This window comes from Penaeus chinensis, chromosome 3 (genome assembly GCF_019202785.1).
Source record: "Penaeus chinensis breed Huanghai No. 1 chromosome 3, ASM1920278v2, whole genome shotgun sequence".
Classification (NCBI taxonomy): domain Eukaryota; kingdom Metazoa; phylum Arthropoda; class Malacostraca; order Decapoda; family Penaeidae; genus Penaeus; species Penaeus chinensis.
In genome coordinates this window covers 11,071,597-11,084,096 of record NC_061821.1, presented here as the reverse complement: position 1 = coordinate 11,084,096, position 12,500 = coordinate 11,071,597, and the positions used below count along the sequence as shown (strand labels likewise).

Genomic DNA, 12,500 nt, shown 5'->3' with positions numbered 1-12,500 from the left:
ACTTGGAAAAATTAACTGATGCCTCAGTGTGATTTTAGTCTACCACTCATACATATCTATACTCTGTCGATATTTGAGCAATGCATTTTTCTTTACTAAAAATGTCAGTATGGCAACAATGATTACCCAAGTTGTTTAAACATAATTATGATAACCACATTTAATGTTAAAGATAATACGAAAAGAACGATATTGTGAACTGATGTTGCCAATTACAATAGTAAATACCTATATTTATTTTAATGATCAATGATGATTATTTCACTATTGTTATTGAGATTAGTATTATGATAATGATTATTAATATCGTTATCGTTGCGATTATAACAGTAATCATTAACTGTATCACTATTACACCTTTCATTAATTAATGTACCACTGACAGTTCAAAACGGATCGGAATCAGCAGATTTGCCTTGTATAACTGCTATTGATGGATAGAACTAATAAACAGGATTAGACCAACAAGTTGACATCCAAGTTACAGTAAAGTGTATCACACAGTAGCATTTATCCGAAAAATTTCACCGATCAGATTGACTATGAGTAAACCAGGTAATTGCCTCGTTACAATGGCCATGAGCTGCCAACTGCCTGGTTACCTCATGATCCTGACCAACTTCCATGAGTAAATAACCTACGCGCTATGAGTATGTACAGTAAACCTCTCTTGCTGTTGCCGTCCTTTGTAGCAAGTCTGCACTCCATAACACTCCCTCTGTGATCCATCCGTAGTTCACGTATTTTCCCTTACATTATCTCCTTGGCTTCACATCTCAGGCCTTCTTCCGTAAACCGCGGCTGCATCCCGTCTTCTCTCCCAAGGAAAATAATGCTAATACTTCCCATTCAGGAAAATTATTAAGTACTTACAATTATTACCGGTAAGATGAATTAAATGTATTTTTTTCTTAACTAACATAACATTTTCCTATTATCAGAGATTCGTATTCCAGTCTCGTATGAATGACCTGATAAGCTATAGAAAAGAAAAACAAAAAACATTTGGTAGAAGGATGGCACTGTTTTGTGCGAACGGTAGAAAAAATATCCTTTGTGCAGGGATATAGGTTTGTGTGGTATGTAACGATGCACGAGGAATGAAATTTGTAGATACATACATACACATACATACATACATACATACATACATACATACATACATACATACATACATACATACATACATACATACATACATACATACATACATACAAACATGAATACATACATACATACATACATACATACATACATACATACATACATGCATACATACATACATACATACATACATACATACATACATACATACATACATACATGCATACATACATACATACATACATACATACATACATACATACATACATACATATATATGCTTACACACGCACACACACACACACACATTCAAAAATATATATAAGTATATATACAATATACATATATATATATATGTGTGTGTGTGTGTGTGTGTGGTGTGTGTGTGTGTGTGTGTGTGTGTTTACATAAGCGCGAGCGCGCACACACACACGCGCACACACACACACACACACACACACACACACACACACACACACACACACACACACACACACACACACACACACACACACACACACACGGATACATAAATTCAATCTCTCGCTCTCTCTCTTATTCTGTTATGAACTATCTTGAAACATTCTTTTTCTTACTATAACTGAGACAATTTTACATAACTGCACTCATGAAGGATTTACAGATGATGGTCATTTGTTCGTTAACCTCCATGTAGTTTCTTTTCATATGAAAAAAAAAAAAATAACGTACTCTAACACAATCACCTAATTGTTTGTTCATCGCTATGATCACTGGTAGTAATTCGCTGGATTGTTCCATGAAACACTTCTTCCTAACACACTGAACAACAGAGGAAAGTAAAGACGGATAAAAAGAACGAAAAAGTACCGTTACATAATGCTGGCCGTCAATGGTACTACGCCCCCCGTTGAACTCTCAGAAAACCCCTTGTTGCAGTTTCCTTTGCAGGGATGGCAACAAAGAAAGGGCGGAGGGAAGGTGCAGTTTGCATTCTTTCTTTCGATTCCTCTGCCGTTGCCTTCTGTGGTAGAGGTGCTCTTACCCCTTTCAGACCGTTCCCTGGGCCACCGCCGCCTCGCACTGCGCTCACGGGAAGAAAGTTCTACCTGGAGGTTCTCTCTGCCCTTGGTCTGCCTCGCGGTTTCGTGTGAGCGTGGGGGTCGCAACGCCTCCTTCCCAGCAATGAGAGTTTGTGTTTTGCTTGCGAAGTTCTGGCAGCGTCACTCACCACACCACTGTCATCACAAGGTCCACACTTTCCACTATGAGATGATATGCTAATTCTTACCTGCTTCTGAGTATATGCATATGCGCAGTGTCAATATCACTGTAAATTAACCGCCACTGGGTGTTGCCCAGACACCTGAACCCGCTATTCGGCGACATGATGTAGCTGAATACATGTAGTGCTGGAGCGCACGACCGCGTGTTGGTCACCGCCTAAATTTTACCACGTGCGACTGTCTCTACGTGTTTTTGCTTTCACACTGTTAAAGCTTCACCAAGCATCGGGGGTACACTTCACTTATAACATTAAATAGTCAACAAAGCCGGCCGACTGGAGGCCCGGTCAGGTCCTTCCACAGGGGCGACGGGTTAACCCTCAGGCCGATGTGCTGGGGGCGGTGCGGGGGTGATCTTGGCGCCACCGGGGAGGGTGTGGTGGAGAGCTGGGAGGCTGGAGGGTGACACGGCCGGCAATGGGCGAGTAGCAACGGGTTTGCTGATGGTGGGCGGCTGTAGGTTGGCTGTGCTGTATGGGGGAGCTCCCAGAGTGGCAGGCAGAGGCGCCTCTAAGCCCGGCGGGGAGAGGTGTGACCCAAGCCCGTTCAAGCCGGGTGGTAGGGACGGGAAGGAATGGGCGTGATGCGACGCCAGGCCCAGGGATTTGGCGTAGACTTGCAAGAGAGCTTCCTGAGGCGAGGGCAACCTTGGTGCCATGGGGATCGGGCGGGCGTAAGGCGACGCCTCAAGATGTAACGGCCGGTGGACGCTCATCTTCCCCACCGCGCCCGCCAGGGTGGACGACGGGGACGTCGGGGAGGACGAGGAGGAGGAGGCCATGTCCGCCAGAGACCAGATGCGTGGCTTCACGGGTGAGGCTGGGGGCGGGGCAGCGTGCGGGGGCGCTTCTCCTCCGCCAGTGGTGCTGGAGGGCGAAGGCGGCCTCATAGGAGAGCCCTCGCTCCCTCCGTCCTCGCCAACACGAACATCGCTGCCCACGTCAACATCTGAAACACAAAGTCAATAAGTATGAGCAAAAATGTTCATTATACTTATAACTAAGATATCTACTTACATACGGTTTAAAGAATTCTAAAGAAATTTCCCCCCATTTCATGTACATCTTTCACGGCGAAATTTTTGCTTTTTCAATTGAAATTTTCTTCGAGCTCCTTTAAGCAACCTCAGCTGATTCCCGTCACTGACCCCAGTATCGCACCCATCCGTCGCTAACCTCTCACCCTTCGTCTTTCCTTCACCCTTCCTCCCTTCCCTTCAACGCTCCCCAAGCCCCCTCTGACCACCCCCCTCTCGCCGTCCCGCTAATGCTCAATGGACTTCCCAGACCATCATCGTGCATGCCAGCGGATCTTCAGTCACCCTATATATGTCCATACCTTCCCTCTCTCCCTCAGCTTTCTCCTCCTCCTCCTCCTCCTCCTCCTTCTTCTCATCTGCCCTTTTCCCTCCGTCCATCAGAATTCAGCATATTCTGACCCTACACGTCATCTACATCACAATAGCCACCATTATGTAGCTGGCCATCACAACACTCGCTCAGGTGTGGACCAGGAGATCATTTTTCACACGTCTGGGCTATGGTGGGTGACAAGGATGGCCACACTGCTGTCGGCGTTGGCAATGTTGCTGGTGGTAGTGATGGTGAGTGATGATGCTGGCAGTGTTGGATGGTGGCAGAGCTGAGAGTGATAATGGTCTTGGGGCCAAAACTCGCGATGATGGTGAGGACTGAGGTTGTTGGGTTGTTGGTTTGAGCGATGGTGATTGAGGATGGTGAGTTGGAGGAAGGTGTGATGATTTATGCGGTGATTGTGGTTGAACTGATGAAGTAGGGAGACGTGATTCGAATAACTGATATATACTATCATCGTTTATTTAGTTGTTCTTCTAAGTGTTATCATACAACTATAGTAAAAATGTCATTTGCTGGTACAATAACATTGTAAGAAGTGATGATAAAATTAATAAAATAGCATATACATTCAAGACGAGATGATACAGGGAACGAGTCAATGACGTCTTGTTATCATACCTTGAACATGTATCTTATGTACCATAAAATATCTGATGGTGACCGTGACGAAGGTTGCAATGCTTCCACTATGAATACGAATAAAAATATTGCAACACGTCATAACTACTATAATGCTATAGTGTTGGTTACTATAATGATAATGGAAATTCAGTGCCACAGAGTAAAACAAGTTTTTTTTTTGAAAGTGGGAAAGATAGACGCTGTATTCGGGTTTTACGGTAATTGATGTGGCAACAGGGCTGGTAATGACGAGAACCTAGATGATAGACTCCTTCAGCAATTATGAAGATGAAATTCGTTTCGGAAGTATATTGGATATGAATTTCTAAAGATAATTATTTCGATGCGCCATAATTACACCGGAGGTATAGTGAACTAGATCAATTAAATCGTCCCATCGTGAGGATACTAATTTTCCCCGATAACCCTCACATATATTTTGAGCACCTGTATCCGCCTGACACGAGGCTACCACACGTACATGTCTCCTCGTACAAGTGTACACATGTCCAGTGCGTGCCCAGTGTCAATAAATCTATCTGGGACCGTAATCACCGGCCAGCAATCTTTACGCTAGAGTTTTTTAGGAGATTTCCAGCGAGGGGAGACACGATCTCACGCTACTTTCACTTCCCTTAAGGGAGAGGACGGCCGGCGCTGGCGACGGCTATGAACATCTGCTTTCTCCCTCTTTCTCTCTCTCTCTCTCTCTCTCTCTCTCTCTCTCTCTCTCTCTCTCTCTCTCTCTCTCTCTCTCTCTCTCTCTCTCTCTCTCTCTTTCTCTCTCTCTCTCTCTCTGCCTGTTTGTAAAACAGTAGTTGTATTTAATCTTATTGGATGAATGCTGGATGTACAGGCTAAGTAGGCATATCGCATTCATGAATGCATACACGCACACATCCATCTACCCATCCACACCCCACCCACATATACACACATCCATCCACATACAGACGCGCGTGCGCGCGCTAATAATAAAAAAATAGCAAGGAAAGCAAATATATACCCACATAAACGCATCCAAATATAAACGGATGAAAAAAATATACACTCTGCAGCCCACTCATTCATTCATGCATGTAAATACACACACTCACATATAAGCGTTCAAACATTCATGAGTGAATTTGACCATGACAGATTTGATTCGTCACGTCATGACCTCCCGTTCAGAGACATTAGGGGCGTGGACAGGGGGGGGGGGGGGTGAAGGTGGGTTAACTAGACACCGCAAGCAGGAGGAGTCGACGGCTTTCATACGAACACGAGCGGCATAATTTAGTGTATGTGCATGATGTGTGACTCCCAATAATTCAATGCAAGACAGATTGTGTTCGAGGTCGGTTCTATTCGAGGTTCAGGATTTTTCTTTCTCTCTTTTCTTTGTTTATGTTTCGGATAATTTGACATAAATCTTTCGATTTCTCTAGCCCTGAAGGCAAACTAACGCTGCTAAGGTACTTTGCCATTACTTTGATGAGCTATTCCTTCGTCCTTATTATGTTTCTGGAATTGCATTTTTTCGCGAACAATGCACTTTCATCAATGACATACCTTCCATCGTCAAAGTCACCAAACTATTTCCAGTGCTTTTTTGGCCGAAAAATATAATCCGCAATTATTTTTTCTTTGTTATTATCTCTTTAACAGGCTGCTTTGCTATTATCATTTAATAATTTTCACCAGTTGCCACAGTCACAGGTATGGGCGCATTAGTCTGTTATAAACGTTACTGACTCTGTATTAACATATTACAGTTATTGCTTTCTGATTACACCACCGATCTTATGATCATTACTTCTTGTGTTAATTTATCATCACGAAAAGTTCGTCAATTCTCAACTTAACACGGCACAGCTAATCTAGTCTTATTAAATTATTATCATAATTAAGATATACATCAATTAAGGGATAGCTTAACTGATGTTTGTATGTCTTATCTCCGTAATATCAAGGTGATTATCTTGTCCATACGTAGCAAGACAGTACAGACTTCGAACCTTAAGAATATTTAAGGATAAACCAGAAATCTTGCACTCCATAACTCAATATTTAGTTCTGTGATCAACATAACCTGGCGCTTATCGCCTAAAAATAAGAATAATACGCTGGTGCTACGAAGCAAAGGGCAAGAGACAGATACTCTGAAGCAGATCTCCTAAATCAACAACCCTGCCGAAAAGTCAACTTTCCTTCTTATACATCACATGGCAGTAAATCATCATATATAAATATTTTATACACAGCCTTCCGGTAAATTAAAACTAACGGTGCATAAATATCCTATAAAATCTGAATATTTAACCCACATCCTCTCTCGGAGGTCCTTGTCGCCGGCCACCCTCAGCCCGAACAGCGACCTCCTCTGACAAGACCCACAACGCAGCTCTGTTAGAAACTTTTCCAACCGTACACCACATGAACATGGTTGCCACAAAAACCCTGCTGGTCGTCTTGACTAACGATATGTGAACATAGGGCGGAGTCTACCTATCGTGGGCAGGTAGAAAATGAAGAAGGAGGAGCAAGATGACAGCCGCAGATGATGTAATGGCGGCTGGTCTTTGTTCTCTCGGGGGAGTGGCGGGAAAACGGGCCCAGCCAACGTTCGAATGCATGTGTGCTGGCTGCGACCATGTCTTTTCATTCTGTTTAGTGCCGTGATTTATCACTCGCAAACCTTGTGAACCTTCATGCAAATGGCAGATGTAGCAGTAAGAGTACGGGCGAGTGCATCGACTCGTGCTTCACGTATTAGGCAAATACAACTACGAGGCAAAAGGTGGACGGTGCGTCGAGGGCAGAATGCAAGTGTTAGGATGAGGGACAGGTCTTGTTGAGAGCACCTGATGGATATCGCCGCGACTACCCGAGCCAGAAACGACGTATATGATAAAGACTCACCACTGAAGAGGTCTGACGTCAGTCCTTATCGCAAGACGTGTTTTAAACTAAGATGCTAAAGCAAGTTATTAAATCCGAAAATCGACGGATACCGAAAAAGTAGGCTGCACTCACTCTTACACAACAAAGCGTATGAGTTAAGGTACTTTTTCGTAAATATCATTGTCTGAGTAAATTGCACTAGTTTTTACCAGAAATTGATGAATCACTGTCATATATACCTATACACGCGGACTGTGTTAAAATAGCTGAAGGGTTAAGACAAACTTTCTGTGAGTGAGTAAGGTTATCCTATCGAACACTTGTATGAAATGGACTAATAGTGAAGATGTTGGTATCGACGTTGATGTCATATCCTATGTGAGAGAATGACTAATCCTCTGTTAACATAAACGCGAACGCACGCAAGGGCAAACACACACACACACACACACACACACACACACACACACACACACGCGCGCGCGCGCGCACGTACATACACACACACTCTCTCTCTCTCTCTCTCTCTCTCTCTCTCTCTCTCTCTCTCTCTCTCTCTCTCTCTCTCTCTCTCTCTCTCTCACTCACTCACTCACTCACAAACACACATAAACACATCACAAAAAGTTTCCCCGCATGCATTCTTTTTACTTTGTTTATTTCCCCTTTCGCCATCCGGCACCTTCACCCCACTCCACATATAGACTTCATGACCATACATACTAAAAGAGTTGAATTATCCACGAACGTTCTTTTAACTTCGACCGAAAATATTGAGCTGGCTTCAATCGCGTCGTAAAATTTGCAATGGCAGAGGTACTGTTGTATGTCACGTTGGTATCTGCTATGGGGCCACGTCTGCACTTCTGTTTATTTTCCCTCTCCTCTTCTTTCTCACTTTCTCCTTTCTACCCCCCCCCCCCCTCTCTCTCTCTCTCTCTCTCTCTCTCTCTCTCTCTCTCTCTCTCTCTCTCTCTCTCTCTCTCTCTCTCTCTCTCTCTCTCTCTCTCTCTTTATCCCTCTCTCCTCCTTCCCTCTCTCTCCTCCTTTCCTCCCTTCCTCCCTCCCTCTCCGCCTCCCTACCAACCTCTCTCTCTCTCTCTCTCTCTCTCTCTCTCTCTCTCTCTCTCTCTCTCTCTCTCTCTCTCTCTCTCCCTCCCTCCCTCCCTCCCTCCCTCCCTCCCTCCCTCCTCCCCCGTCCGTCCGTCCGTCCGTCCGTCCGTCCATCCGTCTGTCTCTCCCTCCCTCCTTCCCTCCTGCCCTACCTCCCTCCCTCCCTCCTTGCTTCCTTCCTTCCTTACTTCCTTCCTTCCTTCCTTCCTTCCATACCCCCCCCCCCTCTCTCTCTCTCTCTCTCTCTCTCTCTCTCTCTCTCTCTCTCTCTCTCTCTCTCTCTCTCTCTCTCTCTCTCTCTCTCTCTCTTTCTCTCTCTCTCCGTCCCTCTCCCTCTTCCCCTCCCTCTGCCTGTCTCTCTCTCTCTATTTCCTGGTTGGGGAAAGATTCATAATTTCATCTCCGCTCTCTTTTGTGAGGTTTGCGGATAATAAAAAGGTAAAATATGAGATGACTGCTATCCGATAATAAAGCTTGGGATAAGATATGCAAAGAATATTTCAGAGGCACAGTGTTTGCTCAAGGAGTGTTTGTGTGCGTTTCAGCGTGTGTTTGCGCACGTGCATGTGTACTTGTCTGCACGCGTGTGTGTATTTTTTTTTTTTTTTTTTTTTTTTTAAGCTTTTGCATCATATACTGTCTATATCACACAAGGATGTTTCAACATCGGCTTTGAAGACCTTGGAAAAACGTCGTAAAACTATCAATTACAATTGAAATACGCAAGATAAGAACGATAATTGAGAACGAATAAGATTCGATTTTCCGCCGCGAACTCCCTCCCTCCCTCCCTCCAGCATATTTCGAAGGTGGAGACCATTACCCCGAGGGCATACCTTTCCTAACCTTCGGACCATAAGCAGGATTCGAACTCTGGCGCTTGAAGACCTTTTTGGTCCCCCGCTGAGGGCGTTACCGATGAAAAAAAAATATATATAGTAAGGACGATACATAGACTATGATAACTTTTATAATGATTGATAATTTTGTTCTTGATAATAATGATGATGATGATGTTAGTGGTGATGTTGACGTTGATGTTGATTGGATAATAATGATGATAGTCATAATGATAATAGTAATTATAAAAATAATGATGATGGTGACCGCAATAATAAAACAAAGATATCAGTAACAGCAATTACGCTCCTAATAATAATATAAAATGGTGATGATAAAGATGATGCTAACGGTAGTGATAATTGTAACTGGGATGGGGATGATGTTGATAAGATAATGATGATAATGAAAAGGGTCATTGCAATGATAATTATTGTTAATGATAACAACACTGCTGCTGATGACGAGAGCAATGGTAATAATTATGATAATGATAATGATTAAAACAATAATAAAGATAAGATGATGCTAATGGCATTCAAAGTGCAATGTGTAAAATGCAATAATGAAATCGGTCAATATATAGTAACAATGAAATGGCTCATTTAACAATAATGACGAAATAATTCACTAACAGCAACACTGATGTCGATATGTAAGTATCAATAGCAAAAACAACAACAATAAAAAACACAAAAACAGTACACATGAAGCAAACACCGAACAGAAAGCCAAAAGGGTCTCAAACATTTGTCCCAAATTAACACAAAGAAAGGAAGCGAATAATTAAGATTTTTATTACCTGTTATTTGTCTATTCTTCGTGTGGTCTGTTTTTACATTTTGGTTCCATTTAATCTATGAGAATGATATGGATCTTTATTGTCTGTTTTACGGGAATTGCACTGGTCTCACAGCAACAGAAAACATTTATGAAGACAATGTGAGAGAGAGGAAAAGGAGAATGAAAACAGGGAGGGAGGGAGGAAGGGAGAGGTGGAATGATGGAGAGAAGGAGAGAGAGAGAGAGAGAGAGAGAGAGAGAGAGAGAGAGAGAGAGAGAGAGAGAGAGAAAGACAGAGAGAGAGAGAGAGAGAGAGAGAGAAAGAGAGAGAGAGAGAAAGAGAGAGAGAGAGAGAGAGAGAGAGAGAGAGAGAGAGAGAGAGAGAGAGAGAGATTCTTTCTGTCGATTAATATGATTAGGTCTTTTTCTCGCTGTCACTATTATTATTACTGGTGGTATTCGTACTGTTACCAACACTGGGACTATCATATGAAGTTAATATTATGAATATTGTTATTGGTTTTATTACTCTTATTCGTATGATTATGATTAGCATTGTAATTATTATAATCATTATTGCTATTAGCGTTATTATTATTACAATTGTTATTATTATTATTATCATTGTTATCACCCTATCTTTATCCGTGTCATTACTAGCATAAGCCACTCTTGAGCCACTTTAGTTGTATAGTTGTGAGAAACTCACCACTACAGAGGAATATTGTGAAATGTGCGTATACACACGCGCGCGCGTGCACACACGTACACGTAGCAAGGTATTCATTCATAAAAAAAAAAAAATATATATATATATACATATACATATACACACGGGTGTGTGTATATGTGTGTGTGTGTGTGTGTGTGTGTGTGTGTGTGTGTGTGTGTGTGTGTGTGTGTGTGTGTGTGTGTGTGCGTGTGTGTGTGTGTGTGCATATATATATATATATATATATATATATATATACATATATATATATGAATAGATACCCTGCTACGAAATATCCAACCCTTCCCCCTCCCACTAGCGCTTCCCAGCCCCCACCTCCTTCCCCACCCCCTCCCTTGAACCATAAATCACAATGATGGCTATGCAAAAACAACACCACTCTTTTATTATCCATTATGCTTGCCACGATACTAGTCTGCATAAATACTGCTCGGGATTTATTGTTACCAAATTAATATTTATCACCTAGATTATGATGAGTAATTACTACTTGGGCATGAAATACGCGACGCTGATTAACATAAGTCCGTTTGCAAGTAATTCGTACAAGGTGGTCCAGCTACTGCTATCTCATTTTGTGACGAAAAAAAGGAGGAACAACAGCGTAAAGTGGCCTGTCAAATAATTAACTAGTGTTACTAAAACGTGTCTTCTCACTTTACGAGAGTATCATTGTAACTGAACACATTTGCGGCTATATATTCACTGTTTATAACACGGTTTATGCATAAATCCGTTCATATCTCTCCAATAAATACTGCTGACAGATGATACACCAAAGACAAAACATAAGTCAGCTAATTGTTCATTCATCCCGACTCATACGCAGGAATACTCACAGCGACGCAAGAAGAGAAGAGATAGAAAAAAAAGTGTTTCTAAGGCGACCCACGTGGCCACGCGAGGTATGTCCACTTTGTTGTCAGTTGTGGCGATGGCGGTGCGTCCCCGTCGCCTAGCCAATACCCTTAGTGGCCCAGCGGTGTCGCCCTTATCACATCCAACGACTAACATGCTTTCTACATTTCCCTAATCACAACGGTATCTCATTATCGCTCGTTTAATTATAGCTACCTTACGCTGATCCTACTGGGACTGCCTGGTCAAGTTTTCTTCCATTTTTTTTCTGCGTGTGATTATAAGAATATATGGCCAGCCTTACTATGTTAAGTGGGGCGTGGGAAGGTGAATACTTTTACGCTGAATGTAAGCATGTCTTCGTTTGAGTTAGTGTCGTTTTTTGCGGTTCTGGCTTTAGATGTTTTGGAGAAATGGGTAGATAGGGGAGAAGAGATCAAAATTAGCGAGAGCGAGGGCTAGGGAGAGAGAGAGAGAGAGAGAGAGAGAGAGAGAGAGAGAGAGAGAGAGAGAGAGAGAGAGAGAGAGAGAGAGAGAGAGAGAGAGAGAGAGAGAGAGAGGTACAAACAGAAAGAGTGATGGCGAGAAGGATACACGAGAGAGACAGTGGCCGTCAGATATGATACTCGATTCAGTCACCGCAAATGGCGTCCGTTGTAACCTATAATTTACGTATGGGTCAGCTGATCGATAATTTAGAGAGAGTGGCGTGTTTTAATGACCCAGCCAGGAAATTATATTCAAGACCCCTGCTTCATCACTGAGATTATCCAACAAAAATGAGGGAATGTTTAGTAGAGAATATTTCTGGTTTTAAACGATCATTTACTTTGATTAATGTCAAAATAACTGCTCACCAGCAAAATAGAACATGTAAAGCATCGCTATACTAAAATGCAAATATAAGCAAATACGCAATAA

General features: G+C 42.6%; 1 protein-coding gene across 1 annotated transcript in view; it reads right to left on the bottom strand.

Moving 5' to 3' along the window:
• Positions 1 to 1,630: 1,630 nt before the first annotated feature.
• The window catches only part of LOC125045547 (putative iroquois-class homeodomain protein irx-1), a 113,669-nt gene continuing 102,799 nt past the window's right edge, over positions 1,631 to 12,500 (bottom strand). Inside the window, exon 7 of the mRNA XM_047642872.1 lies at positions 1,631 to 3,317. Within this exon, the coding sequence (XP_047498828.1) occupies positions 2,683 to 3,317 (635 nt within the window). The 3' untranslated portion in view covers positions 1,631 to 2,682. The remainder of the gene's footprint in view (positions 3,318 to 12,500) is intronic.